Raw genomic sequence first — 15,911 nt, 5'->3', positions numbered from 1 at the left:
TATGTATTTTTAAGATGTGGTTTTCTTACTGTTTTTATTGTCTGTTTTTAACGATTTCTGTACACCACTTTGATCGTAGGAAAAGCGGTTAATAAATGAACAAATTATTATTATTATTATTATCATTATTATTATTATTAATAATCCTTTTTAGGAATTGAAAGATATAGTCTGTAGAATCAGTACATAGAGAGATCTTCCAGCACAATTACTAAAAGGTATGTAGAGAGATTTTGTAGCACCTTTGAGACTAACTGAAATAAAGAAGTTGGTAGCAAGAGCTTTTGTAGACTCCATTCTACTTCCTCAGATGCATATTGTAGAGTGGAAGCCATATATATATGTGTGTGTGTGTGTGTGTGTGTGTGTGTGTGTGATTTGTATATGAGAATGTATATACAGTAGAGTCTCGATTATCTGACCTTCGATAATCCGACATTCCGGATTATCCGACGTCACTGCTCAGTGATTTCTTTACATTTTCAGAGGACTGTTTATACATTGCAATCTTGTTACTGTAACGTTACTGCAAATTACTTTTACTGTTACTGCAGTAAAACTTCAATACGCTCGTAATTCATAGTGATTTCAAGGCTTTTCTTGGACCCTTCGGATTATCCGACATTTTTGGCTATCTGACTATCAGCCCGCCCGTTTATGTTGGATAACCGAGACTCTTCTCTATGTCATTTGTATATGATGTGCTACAAGATCTCTCTATGTACCCTTTAGTAATTGTTAGACCAAGAATGGGTTCTCTCCAAGTATAAGTTCCCAACCAAATCTAACAAGGACTGTTCTTGTTGTATGCTTTCAAGTTGTTTCTGGTTTATGGCGACCCTAAGGCAACCCTATCACAGAGTTTTCTGGGACTGAGAGTCTGTGCATTGCCCAAGGTCACTCAGTGGATTTCTATGGTTGGACAGAGATTCAAACCCTGTGATGGATTAAGCTCTCTCCTTTCATCACTTTATTCAGAGAAGCGAATGGTGTGTATTTTGATAAGAGTCAAGGTACATTATTTACTTGACCCATGGATAAGTTGACCCAAGTTTTTGGGGTTGATTTTGTGACCAACATTTCTCGACTTCTACATGAGTATATACATAGTATTTGGCTCCTGTGCCTTGAAAAATACCTTGCATAAAAATAGGAGGCCCACCCTTCTTAAGAGATGGCTCGCCTATTAATCCAAGTGGGTAGATGGGCAGAAGATTTTAGGAAGCATGTTACATGTGGAATTACTATCTGCTTTCCAAACAAAATGGTGTCAACCAAGAGCAAATCCTCAGAAAAGCCTGCATGGAGTTCTAATACTTGACACAGACTGGGAGGTGTTCATCTCCTTGTGCCAACCTTCTCCACTGCTTGCAGAGGGTGCATCTACACTGGAGAAATAATGCAGTTTGACACCACTTTAACTGCTATGACTCCATCCTACAGAATCCTAGGATCTGTAATGTTGTGAAACACCAGCTCTCTTTGGCAGAGGAGCCTAAAGACCCTGGAAAACTATAAATCACAGGATTTCATAGGCTGGTACTACAGCACTTAAAATGGTGTCAAACTGCATTATTTCTGCAGTGTAGATGCAGCCAGAGATAGGAGGATGCAGGAGGCCCAAATTTGGCCAGAGGAAGTGTCTGACCTTCAGTTGTAAAACCAACAGAGATGGAAAGAATGTTAACAAATATTCTAAAAATGGCCAAACCATGTATGTTTTGAATGTAAACAAGCCTTGAAAGGAAAGATCCAGGACTGAGGGAAATCTTTGCAGATCAGGACTTTTTCTGTGTAAAATTCACATGTAGTTCCCACATGGTTGCTTTGTACAGAAAAAAGCATTTTCTGTTCAGAAAATAATATTACCTGCACAAAATATTTGTACAAACAAAATGCTGCTTCCTGAACAAACCATATGTGAATTTTTGTGCAGAATAAGTCCTGAATTGCTAATAGGTTTGGCAGTGTAGAGGTCTGAGCTTTGGACTATGACTCTAGACCAGAGTTCGAATCCTGGCTTGGGCATGGAAACCCACTGAGTGAACCTGGGCAAGTCACACTCTCTCGGCCTCGGAGGATGGCAATGGCAAAACCCCTTCTGAACAAACCTTGCCAAGGAAACCCTTTGACAAGGTCTCCTTAGGGTCACCATAAATCAGAAATGACTTGAAGGCACACAACAACAACAAATAGCTTTCAATGGTTTTCTCACAGTGGGAAGAAAATTGCTAAAATTGCTAATTGCTTCCTTCAAGAAGAAAGACATAGGAGTTTATCACACAGGAGGAATCCTGTGCAGAAACTGAATTTAAACTGGAAAAACCCACAAAAGCGGGTGGATTTTCAGATGACATCAAGGGTGAACCTGAACAGAAAGTGGACAAAACCTGCAAAAGCAGGTGGATTTTCACATGACATAAGAGTGAAATAGCATTAATGTGACATTAACCCGAACGGAAAGTAGACAAAACCTGCTCCTTTTTACTTTTGGAAAATCCAGAAAGTAAAAAGGAGCAGGCTTTGTTGACTTTTCATTCGGATTAATATCGCACTATTGCTTATTAACCTCAGCATGTCTGAAAACGAACCTGCTTTTGCTGATTTTTTCTGGATTTCTAAATCCTGTTTCTGCATGGGATGCATCCCGTGTGATAAACTCCACAGCTGGGATAGTCTGGAAAATCAGTATGCAAAGGGGTCTTGTAGCACCTTTGAGACAAACTGAAAGAAAGTAGCTGGGAGCATGAGCTTTCGTGGACTTGAATCCACTTCCATATAGTCTACAAAAACTCATGTTACCAGCAACTTTATTTCAGTTAATGTACTGTTCTAATCTTCTCTCTTGTAGCCATGAGGACTAGCGTCTTGCTTCTTCAGGTTGATAGACGCTGGGCATTATAGTTAAAAAAGATAACTTTCCCAAGGTTCAGAGTGATGTTGTGGGCATCCAGCCTGTCTGTGGAAAGGTAACTGAAGATGGCCAGAAAAACTAGAAGAACTGGGCTCTCACCCAAGAAAATATTATGGTTAATCCAACTTTGAGTTGCTAACCAAGTCTGGATGAGCCATCGAGTTTACCTGGGCAGCAGCACCAACATATGACAAACAAACCTTTCTGCAACAAAGCTTGGGAAATAAAGCCGCACCTATCTTTTTCAAACAACAGAAGCAATACCTTTATGCTTTCAGAGGAACATTTTATTTTCATAGCGGGTATTAAAATATGCTTTGCTCTCAGGCTTGGGAAAAAAGTAGCCTCTATTCATACATCCTTATGTTGAGAGAAGGCGTACGCAGTCCTTTTTTAAAAAAGGAAGAGCACCACCTTTTAAAAGTACACTGTCCTCCGAGTTTGGAAATGTGGTTTTTGGGGTCACGGTTTTAAAAACCCTTGCTGACTGGGGATTATGAGACCTGTAGTCCAAAAAGTGATTTTTATTTTTATTAACAAATCTGCAACTCTGTCCAATATTATGTCTCCAGCAAGTGGGAAGGCTATCAAAGAGTACTTCCCAAAACTAGACATTCCCTTTCATGCAGCCCAGGAGGAAAGTAAAATGGTACATTGCTGTTAGACCTTCAAGTAGTAATTTCCCAGCAAGAGACCATGCATGGAATGCCAACCCCACAATAACAGCACTTTGAGCAGACATAGTTCAGAAGGAAAAAAGGATAAGACAATATTACATCCAAAATAGCATTCTGCTTCAAACAGCAGCTATTCACAAACCAGGAGAGAGGATAATTGCTTTTCTTTGGCCTCATTCCCATTACCTTTTAAACTGGATCACAAATCGGTTTGAACTGGTTTAAATGACCATGGTTTGCACTTGAATTGAATTGCTGAAGCAATTTGGAGAGGGGGGCCATGTGCTAGATTTTTTCTGCGTCTTTTTGGATAAATCGATTCCACGCAAGTGCGAACCAGATGCAGATCAGAATTGGTTTAAATTTGCCCTTTGGCCGACTGGAGCGGGTCCATTTTGAATCGATCCATTCATCAATGTGAACCACAAGTGGGTTACTTTATTTTATTTTGCAGCAAGAAAATGCAATCGGAGCAAATGTAATGTGAACCAAGCTCTGCTGCTGAACTGATCCATCAATTCAGATTGCAAAGTGATTTATTTGTAAGTGGGAATGCAGCCATTCTTACTTATTCTCAGGACTGGGACATTAGAGATATACTGCCATTGAATATGGAGGCTCTATTTTTAACTATCATGGCTGACAGCTACCAAGACACTTATTCTCTATAAATTTGCTCAGTTCTTTCCCAAAGGCATCTATTTGAACAGCCCTCGTCTCAGCCTTGGAGCAAAAGAATCCATAGGCTAATTATGAGCAGCCTTACAAATGATTTCTCCCAAATTAGCAGTTAAATCAAACGAAAGCTCATTGCTAGTTTGTCTATATTTGCTTATGATCACATCCAGGAAGAAATTCCCAAGGACTAGAAGGAAGAACTGGAGATTAAGGAGCTACTTTCCCATCGTGATGGTCTTCCTATTTAGTACAGGTTGAGTCTCCCATATCTGAAATGCTTGGGACCAGAATTGTTTTGGATTTTGGAGATTTTAAATTTGGGAATGTATATACATGTATATACATAATGAGAGATCTTGGAGATGAGACCCAAATCTAAACACAAAATTCATTGATGTTTCGTATACACCTTATATATAGTATTTTTAAATAATTTTGTGCATGAAACAAAGTTTGTGTCCATTCAACCATCAGAAAGCAAACTGCCAGAAAGCAAATCAGAAGACAAGTCTCACTATTTTGGCCACCCATACAGATAATTTTGGATTTTGGCATATTCTGGATTTCAAATTCCAGATAAGGGAGACTCAACCTCTACGTCTATTCATGCAATCTCCTGTCTCACCACTTTCATATTTGCTTATGACCAAACAAGCTATTATTATATCAACCATCCAGCAAACAAACAAATGAACAAGCCAAACCCTTCTCTCCATTGTGTTACATCTTGTCATCTGTATTCTTTCTGAGGCTCTTTAGTACTACTCAAATACTATGGCTCTACTTTAATAGTCATGCCAACATCCTATGGAATCCTGGGATTTGCATTTCATGAAGAGGTGTTTAGAAATCTCAACCGGAGAGCTTTAATGCCTCCCCAAATTACAAACCCCATAATTCCATAGGAGGCGATTGTGGCTCTTAAAGTGGAATCATAACGTAGTGTGAAAGAATCCCTACATTTTTCCTCTTGCAGTTCATTTCCCAATCTTGCTGAGAGGTTTGAAATTATGACAGATCAGATCTTTTAATACTTAAACTGCATCTGCACTGCAAAAGCAATCCATCTTAATACCACATTAACTGCTATTGTTATGGAATTCTGGGAATTATAGTTTGTAGAGCTCTCTGACAGAGAAAGACTAAACATCTCACAAAATTACAACTCCCAAAACTCCATAGCATTGAGCCGTGGCTGTTAAAGTGGTGTCAAATTGGATTATTGCTGAAGTGTGGATGCAGCCTTGGCCTGCAAAATATTGTGGTCAAGTACTTTTTTCCTGGCACAAGCTACAACAGGATACAGTAAAAAAGAGGGTGTAGCATTCAGTAAACCATTACAAGGCATTCCCAGACTAGCTCTTTGCTATGAAACAAACACCAATTGTTAAACCATGCAACAGCGCAAAGGTTCCTTGAGAAATTCCATGTTCTCTGCCTAACAAGGGGCTGGTACCTTTGCAAAGGAAGGACAGAGGCAAGCTGGATCTCAAAGGAAGTACAGTGGTACCCCGGGATACGAAAGCACTGCCTTACGAAATTTCCGGGATACGAAAAAATCCCATAGAAAAAAACCGTTCCGGGTTACGTTTTTTTTTTTCGGCTTACGAAAAAATTTTTTGGTGCTTTTCGGCGCTTTTTCGCACGAAACGCGGCTTTCCAGCGCTAGCGCCTATGGCTTTTTCGGGTTACGAAAAAAATCGGGTTACGAACGCCGCGGCGGAACGAATTAATTTCGTAACCCGAGGCACCACTGTACAGTGCTCCCTCCACGTTTGCTGGGTTAGCAGTGAAGGACCCCTGTCAATGTGGAAAAACCACAAATAAAAAAACACTATTCTTTTTACCTAAGAGAACACCTCTCTAGGAATCTCCAAGGTCCTCCAGTGCGACAGTGCCAGAGGTTGATCATAGAATCATGCTGGAGGACCTACAAATGCCTAGAGAAGCATTTTCTCTAGGAACTTCTAGGTCCTCCAGCGCAACTCTGTGGTCAACCTCTGGTAGAGTTGTGCTGGAGGACCCAGAGATTTCTAGAGATAACACATTAATCAAATCCGCAAATAATCCAATCCGCAAATGTTAAAGCCACAAATGGGGAGGACTGACTGTATCTTTTTGTGTTGCTAATGGAGTTTAAATTTTATTTCTTGGACTTTACCGACTCTTTGTCTCCCAGATTTCACACGGCCAGAAGAGCGGAGTGGGCCATCTGCATGGATATTCCTCCATATCATCTTAATTGAGAACAACAATAACAAAATGTAGGGCTGTGACTCTAACATTGTCAAATTTTCCTTTCTCCTCTATGATTTTTTAACACCTTTTGCCTGATGAAGAGCCCAGTGGAGCTTCAAAAGCTTGCCAAATATATTTTGTGCATTTGGTTGATGTAATAAAGGCATCGCTGTTTTATGAATTTTGGGTTAAACCCATTATTATTGTGAATTTTGTCAATGGCATCAGCATCCAAACCCACATTTCCTCAACAAGAAAGTTCAGGAACATTTACATGCTGGAGAGGATAGCAACTGTAGTTTAGCATAACCAGAAGGTTTGGCCAGTAGCCATGCTGGCTAGAGATGATGGGAGTTGTAGTCTAGGTACATATTTATTCTAATTTTCTTCTTGAAGAAAGCAGCAGGTTATTTTAGCAATTTTCTTCCTGCTGTGAGAAAAACGTTCAAAAACTTCAGTTTTTGAAGACTATTTGCACTTTGGAACTTAGTTGGCACCAGTTTCTCATGTTTTATGTTCACACAGAAAACAGGTGTTTTCTGCTGCTGGTAAGAAATTTTATGCATCTTTCAGTGATTTTTTTTTCACACATCAGGTCTTTTGTGTTAAAAAATTCTTTATGCAAAAATCTGCTTTGGGAGTTAAAAAAAACAGCTTTTTGTGCAATTTATTGTTTTCTGTCAAATGTTTTTGAAATAATAATAATAATGATAATAATGCAAAAATATCCCACAGCATGAAAAATCAAATCTCACAGTGGTTCACCATTGTCTCAATGGGGCATTTTAATGGCCTTGAGATACTCTTTTAAAAATAATAATAAAATGATGCATCCCAAGGATGTGCTCTGAGTTGGGGAAGATGTTTCTTAAGCCAAGTTCCCCACTTAAACACCATTTTAAAGTTGCTATTCAAAGGACAGAACAATACTGCAAAATCTGTGCGCACGTCACCATCTTTCTTGTCAGCTTTCATAGAAAAATCTCTGAGCATTTCTTAGACTCAAATGCCTTCATCCCTGCCCTATTCTGTCCTTCATCTTTGTGCCAAAGAGTATGTAGACGAAAGCTGTTTCATAAACATCACGCCTATAATTTTAAGCCATGGGCAAACAGAAGTCAAAGGGAGCTGTCTTAAATCCGTAATCCCCAAAGCCCCTTGCTGAGAGCAGAACCTGATTCAAGTGCTGTGAAGCAGTTTGCTCAAGGGATTGTCCGTTCAGAGCTGAGCAGCAAGCCACTTAGAAATATTGTGTGGCACAGCCATGTCTGGCACATTCGCCCTTTAAAATGTGGGGTGGCGGAAAGTTTCTTAATGTCCGTTTAAAGCTAGTAGGTCAAGGAGAAAGGTTAGAATCACAGAGACTCCCAAGGGTCATCCATTCCAACCCTATTCTGCCATGCAGGAATACACAGTCAAAGCACTCCTGACAGACGGCTATCCAGCCTCTGTTTAAAAACCTCTAAAGAAGGAGATTTCACCACTCTGCAAAGCAGCATATTCCAGGTTATATAGCCCAGTTTGATTTCCTGACTTGTTACTTTCTAAATGTGGGGACGTTTCTCTTATATGCATTTAAGCATATATGTTTAAGCGCATATACAGTGAGCCCTCCGCATTCGCCAGAGTTAGGGGTGCAGGACCCCTGTGAAACTGGCAAAACTGCAAATGAAAACATCAACATTGATTTTTTTAAAAAAACCTGAAAAATAATGTATAATCATGTCCGAGAGGCTTTTATAGGAGGTGTGTGTTTTTATGCTATGTTTTTAACTTTTGCATGTTTATAAATGTTATACTGTTTCTTAGCTAGTTGGTTTTAATTGCCTTTTAAATTTTTATTGTAAAGTTTTAAAATGGTTTTATTGGTAAGCCCACAGAAAGAATAGCGAGGGAGAAACTGACAATATAATGAACTATGTTACAACGATATCCCAAAGGAATGAAACCACAACTCTACCATATAATAATAATAATAATAATAATAATAATAATAATAATAATAATAATAATATAGGCAGTAATCATATATTTATATGTAAGTAACCACATTGCAGTAATGCTACAAAATACAAAATAATACAGAATGCAAAGTGCTATAGAGAACTATATATCCCAAACTGTATCCACTGTGCTTCCTCTGGTCTTAACAACCTCAGTTCCAGTGTAATGGTTTCCATAAGCAGTCCATAGCAAAATGTTCCAGCAAAATGATTTCCACACTTTTTTGGTTCTTATTTGCAAGCCACCTTGGGTCTCTTTCTGGGGAAAAGGAGGCATAGAAATGAAATGAAATGAAATAAATAACTGACTACAATACTTTTCTAGGAACCTCAAAGTCCTCCAGCATGACTTCCGCACAGACATTGACCACAGATGCTGGAGGACTTAAGAGATCCCTAGAGGGAACATATGAACCAAACCTGTGAATAATCAAACCTGCAAAAGTCAAAGCTGCAAATGTGAAGAAAGACTGCACCAGGAGGGTTTAATAAGGATGGAACATGAACTTTGAGCCTAGGATTGGAGAGAGCTGATGCCTTTTTAATGGTCATGAAAGGATTTGATGGGCCAGTGGGTCTGACCCAGTGTATGTTCACAGAGGAGAGAAATAACTTAACTCAAGCTGGTTATTTATTAATGTAAAATGCTTTCAGTCGCTGCAAGAAAGCATCAGCTTAGTATAATATGTGAGCAATTTATGCAGGGATGGGGGAATAAGACTGAGGCATTCTGTGTTAAACCAGAGGCTTGGAGTTATAGGTTTCCCCTCCAGTATCTCTAGTACAGGCAACATTAAAAACAAACAAAACATATGACTTAAAGATCTTGGCTAGAATCCTGATGCTGTCTTAGACTTACTACATCCTTATTACATATAATAAGTACACTTGCGTACTTACACATTTTGGAAACCAGAGATATGGGGTGGTGGGGGTGGTGGATGTAGGACTTGTACGCAGAACTCCAAGTTGCTGATTTGACACTGAACGACTCAGCCTTATTCCCCAGTCCTTGCATAAATTGATTTATATTACATTACATTACATTATATTATATTATACAGTATTATATTAACTCAGAACTCCAAGCTGCTCCAGTAAAAGTAGATGGACATTTTTGTTTCATGCCCAACATTTTTGCATTTAATACAAGGTTTAGGAAGCAGAATTGTACATGTGGTGCCACTGCACATATGGATGTCAATTGTGTTGTACACTATCTTGCTCAGCGTAGCAATAGCAACAGCTCAACATTGCCGTTCAACCCAAGCTTTGTATAGCACATCCAATGTGTAAGTTCAACTGCAGAGATTTAAGCAATGCAATTCTAATGTGGAATCTCAGCCACTGAGTAACAGTTACAAAATTAAAGGAGTAAAAGACTTGATGCAATCCCAGGGGTTAAGGCATTCCTTTAGTCTTGGGGAGAGATCAACACATTTCATTGTACCGGATGTCACATCATGTAAGACTGCCATTTTGTCCAATGTTCTTCCAGTTTTGTTTTTGGGAATGTGGTGTAGTGGTCTGAGTATTGGACTATGACTCTGGAGACCGAGGTTTGATTCCCAGCTTGGCCATGAAACCCACTGGGTGACCATGGGCAAGTCACACTCTCTCAGCCTCAGGGGAACACCATGGCAAGCCTCCTCTGAACAACTCTTGCCAAGAAAACCCCACAATAGGTTCACCTCAAGGTTGCCATAAGTTGGAAATGACTTGAAGGCACCCAGCAACAACAAGAAGCAATTCTATGATGAGGGAGAAGTGAAGGGCCCTGGGGATAGGATAAGTAAGCTTCCAAATTTCAGGTGGATTTTGAGTGGATTGTGCCATTTTGAGGAGTGGGGAATGCAAATCCAGTTGTCACACCAGCCTTTGCTAGGGAGATGCATGCTCTCCAAGCCAAATGATTTGAGACTCTGACTTCACTCATCACTGCAGAGACACATGGTGCTCAGACATGTAGTTTGGGAGCCAGCCTTTTCAACAGAGAAGCCAGGAATCCAACCTAGAATAGTCTACATGTCAAGGAAATGTTCTGCCACAAAGCTGTGCTTTCTTCACAGATGTGTTCCTTTTTTGGACTACAGTTCCCAGAATCTCTGAGGGAGCATGCCTAGGGGATTCTGGGAGCCACATCCAAAAAGAGAACATATCTGAGCTTTAGTCCTTCCCCCTGAAATATTTTGGCCAGTGCAGACAGTTTTCTGCCTAAGTTGCCTTTGGGGATCTAGGGAAAAACAAATTGTATTATCTCTACCTGAAATCTCAAGGAAAAAATAACATCACAAGAGTGATCTTGGGCGATACAGAAAAAGAAAGAGAAAAGAGGAGAAAGGAGAGAGGGAAAGTCAAGGAGGAGTTGTCTGTTTGAGTCGAGCAAGAAACTCCAGCCGGATTTACCTGGTACCAGCAGAAACAAACTAGGACCGGTTCTGCTAATTGCCTTCTCTGGGGTTTTGCTGGAGCAAAAACAAACAAGCCATGAGCTTGCAAAAGTGAATTTTCAGGGACATAAAAGCACGCTGAAGCCATTCATATCGGAGAGGCAGTAGGATGATACTTTGGAATCCAGAGCATCATCCTATCGCCACTGGTTTACAGATGGTTTCAGCAATTATATTCCTCTGGAAAAGCCGTGTTCCAAGTGTTTGCCATTTTTGTTGTTGCATGCCTTCAAGTTGTTTCTGACTCATGGTAACCCTCAGTTAAACCTATCATGGCAAGTTTATTCAGAGTGGGTTTGCCATTGCCATCCTCTCAGGCTGGAGAGCGTGACTTGCCCAAGGTCGGTGGGTTCCATGGCTGAGCTGGAAATCGAACCCAGGTTTCCAGAGTCATAGTTCCAACACTTAAAACACTATGCTACTCCTTTATTATTATTTATTATTATTAAACTTTATTTCTAAAGCGCTGTAATTATACACAGCTCTGTACAAAGTCGGTAAAATTAAAGAGTATATAAAAGCCTGCCCAAGGTGTACACTCTAAGATAATAACAATTAAAAAGAGGAATAGATAAAATTACCATATAGAAAAGAAAAAACAAAATTAAAAACATCAAATATAAAAACAAATCACATCAAATATTATCAGACAGCCAGATGACACTCCTTTAAGTGTAAACCAGTTTTTTCCCTGCTGAAAATAAAGTAAAACAAAACTTGCGCAGAGGTACCCTTGAGATGCTTGTAGTAGGGACCCGTGGCAATCGGTTGGTTGTGTGACAGTGGAGTGGTGAATCTTCTCTGGGTTTTAACCTCAGCTTCCAAGGAGCTGTCCAAGGTACTGTATCTTATTCCCAGAACAGGTTTAATTCCTGGGACAGCTCATTTAAAGTTCAAACTAGAACCTACTGTGGCTCACCATCCCCACCCCAACATGGAAGGCATCAGTCTTCTCCAGGAAGCCACACTGAGATGCTTTTCTGAGTGAATCCCATGGTGTTGCTGTAACAGACCTGTACCACCACACAAGAAAGACCCTTGCCACACAATCCCTATTCCCAGTTCTGGGTGTTGGTTGGGTCAGCAAGATGGACATGATCTAACTTCTGCTCATGGCACAATGATCTCCTTCATTACAAAATTCCACACTACCCCATTGCCTGCCATGGCATCTCCTTGTGATTCAGAGAAGGGCAAAGCCACTACAGTGAGTCAAAGAAAGATGAAGAGGGTCAAGATGTTTATAGAGCCAGCATGGTGTAGTGGTCTGAGAGTTGGACCATGACTCTGAAGACCAGGGTTTGATTCCTGGATCAGCCATGAAACCCAATGGGTGACCTTGGGCAAGTCACACTCTCTCAGCCTCAGGGGAAGGCAACGGCAAACCTCCTCTGAACAAATCTTGTCAGAAAAACCCTATGATAAGTTTGCCTTAGGGTCGCCATAAGTCAGAAACAACTTGAAGGCACACAATAACATACCGTGTTTATACAATGATGATATTAATAATTAATGGCCAAGATCCTGTTAGTGACATATACCTGTGCAACTCTCAATCATGCCTACATATATTCTTTTAATGATGTTACTTAAGGAGGCATCTTGTACCTCTTTGCACAATGTTGAGGAGCCAGGTCACTTCCACTCGCTCAGCCACTGATGAGGCATGAATCTGCATCAGATACGTTCTGGATGACTGCAAAGACCTGAAGAAGGAGAAGCACCCTTATGGCAGAGTTGAAGATTGCTCCTTCTGCACTGGGTGCAAAAGAGCTGCTCAAACCTGATCAGTGGCCAGGAGAATAGAGTCATGCCTGGAAGCCATGCCCTCTAACTGTCCCACTTTGGCAGGGACAGTCCCAATTAATCCTCTATCATCCTTCTTTTTCAATTGCATTTAAAATGTCCCTTTTTCTCTCTCCTCCCCGCTTTGTCTTCAGCTTATTTCCATTGCTGCAAGACTCAGTTCAAAGTCCAAAAATAGTCTGCAATCAATTAATTCAGCAATGGGAAGAAGAGAGGAAGGGGAGCAATATTGCCCTTCCCTGTAAAGTCAGGCAAAAGGAAACTGCTGCAGCCTCTCCTGGCTTGTGTATTCTTCCTCATTAATAAATTTTTTCACCTTGATCACACTCTGATGGCCACACATGTGTTGGCTTTCATCTGTCAAATGTTGGAAAATATGGCAGGCACCTTGGATGCTCTTGTTCACTGAGGACAGATCGAAGAAAAACAAACTGACCTGTCTCTCTGATGATGATGATGATGATGATGATGATGTTTTCGTTTATTTATACCCTGCTCTCTAGAAATGCTGTCAGGGCAGCTTATGATTTGTAACAATTAACAATTTGCAAACCTAATTAACAATTGTTAATATATAAATATACTGGTGGAGGAGACTTAGGTTCTGCCAGCATGCTTGCTGGATCAAGGCCAACATAGAAAAAGTCTGGCCACCATTTTGTTGAGGTGTTTTCCAGCAGTAAAAGAAAAAAGAAAAACCAATCTGATCAGTTAGTCACCGTTTCTGAACACCGTTTCTGTGACCCAAATCAATAGACCACGTCTGCAGCCCTACCCAGCTCTGCCTTCATTATTATAGGGAAGAGCCCCTTAAATCCACCTTGGGTCAATATTATTTTTAATAGAGGAAAAAGAAGCTTCCCATGACCGAAAAATAAATGCACCTGACTTCCTCTTTTCTACCCTTGGCGTTCTTCACTAGTCTTTCAAAACACCGACAGTGTCATATACCCTGAAGCTAAACATTAGTTAAAGACCGAGTTTAGACATGAGCCTACTTTGAATATCAAATTTAACAGGGTCTGTGGGAGGGTGGAAAGGCAGCCATTTCAGAAAACAAAAATAACAATGGGACCCAGAGGCCCTTCAGTTTGTATTTATGCAACCGTATTATTTGACATATTTGAAAACACAGAGACAAACTGGGATGCAAAGTCAAGCTATTGCTTTGACTAAAATAGTCCTTTACCAGTCCAGGAAATTCAGATAAAGTATTCCCTCACCCTTCCTAGACAAATAATTCTGTAGAAGATCCAACTTTAAATGAAAGCCAGCGCCTGCCGCACGTCGGATGAGTCACCCATGTTGAACAAAACAGAGATAATTACTTGGTTTGTGACAGTCAGCACAATTAGACGGCACTAGCCCCTCGCAAGACAAACCCGGCTATTGTCTCGGAAATATATTTTGGTTTGGAAAAGATCCCTTGCTTCTCTACGCCTCCAAAAGAAGGCAGCCAGTGAAGTGGAAAAGGGCAGAAACTTTGGCAAATCTTTCAGAAAAGACTTCGCTGCCGCCTTCATCCCCAACTTCAGCTCAATGTGTCTTTATCAGCAACGCAACGAGGGGGAAATAGTCAGTGCAAAATCAAAGGCTTTCATGGCCAGCATCCATAGTTAATCTCTGAAGATGCCAGCCACAGATGCTGGTGAAATGTCAGTTATAAACTCTTCTAGAACATGGCCACACAACCCAAAAAACCCATAAGAAACTAATAATCAGTGTACTTATTCAGCTACTATTAATTACTGATGGTTTCTTAGGAATTCATTGCTAATTTTATTACCAAGTGTCACATCCTGGTCTGAAATGTTGCACTGAAAAGGCACAGGAGCACCGTAAGAAGAAAATATTGCTGAAGTCAACAAAAACCATCAAAATACATTGGACTTTTACCAAATCAAATTTATGCCACATAAATGTATGCCACATTTATGCCTCATCCTCTTGGATGAGGAACCCTTTTGCCCCAAATGACTCAGGATGAATAAAACAGATTTGTTCTAAGTGTGCTGTGTCACTTTTTGAGTCCCTATTGGAGAACCAGGTTCAAATCCTGCCTCAGCCATGAAACCCACTGAGTGAATGAGTCACTCTCTCTCAGCCTCAGGGGATGGCAAGGGCAAACTTCCTCTGAAGCAGCTTGCTAAGAAAACCTCATGATTGGAAACGACTCAGAGGCACACAACAATAAACTCCTTATCCTTATAGCCAGATTCCATGCCTTTGAAATGATGTGAGAGGCAAGGACAAAGTTTCTGTACCCTGCGCCCAGAATCTGGGCCCATCTGCCAAACAAATGCCGAGAGAAGTGAAAGGCTTTGTTCCTCACCATGGAAAGAAAGAGGATTTCCAAAAGACCTCTTTACCTTGTTGTAAAGTCCAGACTGCTGAATGGCTCAGTGGGTATATTGGCCCCTTCTTCTTGCTCCTGGACTTGACAGGGATCCCTCTGATCTGGCTCTTGGCAAGATCTGCTCCTCTGCCACCTTTGACAGAAGTGGGCACGTCCTAAAGGAAGGTAATGTAGTCATGTCTTTACTTACCAACATGGAAACCCTCCCCTCGATCTGCCACACCCATCTCTTTTCAATGAGAATCGCAGGGGAGGGCTCCAAGGAGCAGCTGAAGCGTGCATTTTGCAAGAGTTTTCAGTGCTGGGGGAAGAAAGAAATCCTTCTGTGGTTTCTGTTGTTACCAAAACATTCGACAGGTTCCCTTTCACCCATGAAAGTGATAAACCCCGGAAACCATCTCAAAAATACTGGAACAACAAAACTTGGGCTAAAGAGCTACTAAGTATCTGTGTATGCACTTTAATGCAGTAAATAAAAAAATATTTGGGGGAAAATTATGAATACAGTCAGCCCTCCATATCCATGGATTTCAGCATCCACAGCTTGACAATATTTTAAAAAGATATAAATTGTAAAAAGCAAACTGGTTTTTCCATGGCATAAGGGACACCATTTCATTAAACTATTGTGTTATCATGGGACTTGGGAAGCCAGTTTGGTGTAGATGTTTGAGTGTTGGCCTGGGACTCTGAAGACCAGGGTTTGAATCCCAGTTCAGTCATGTAGATCCACATTATGAACTTGGGCAAGTCACACTCTCTCAGCCCCAGAGGATGGCAATGGCAAAC

At 40.6% G+C, this 15,911-nt stretch overlaps 1 protein-coding gene across 4 annotated transcripts in view; it reads right to left on the bottom strand.

The window, feature by feature from the left end:
- The window catches only part of VILL (villin like), a 48,675-nt gene extending 33,170 nt beyond the window's left edge, over nucleotides 1-15,505 (bottom strand). The window contains exons 1-2 of one of the 4 annotated variants that reach the window (XM_042474298.1): nucleotides 15,136-15,505; nucleotides 12,569-12,666 (exon numbers count right to left, since the gene is read on the bottom strand). Coding sequence is in view for 2 of the 4 variants with exons in the window: in XM_042474295.1 (XP_042330229.1) it covers nucleotides 15,099-15,101 (3 nt within the window). In the remaining 2 variants the exon portion in view is untranslated. Of the gene's footprint in view, nucleotides 1-7,460; nucleotides 7,479-12,568; nucleotides 12,667-15,098 lie in introns of those variants that run through there. The other 3 variants (XM_042474295.1, XM_042474297.1, XM_042474296.1) reach the window with 3 other exon arrangements.
- Between the last annotated feature and the right edge of the window lie 406 nt (nucleotides 15,506-15,911).

This window comes from Sceloporus undulatus, chromosome 6, assembly GCF_019175285.1.
Source record: "Sceloporus undulatus isolate JIND9_A2432 ecotype Alabama chromosome 6, SceUnd_v1.1, whole genome shotgun sequence".
Lineage (NCBI taxonomy): Eukaryota > Metazoa > Chordata > Lepidosauria > Squamata > Phrynosomatidae > Sceloporus > Sceloporus undulatus.
The sequence above is the reverse complement of the archived record's forward strand: the minus strand, read 5'-3'. Positions and strand labels throughout refer to the sequence as shown.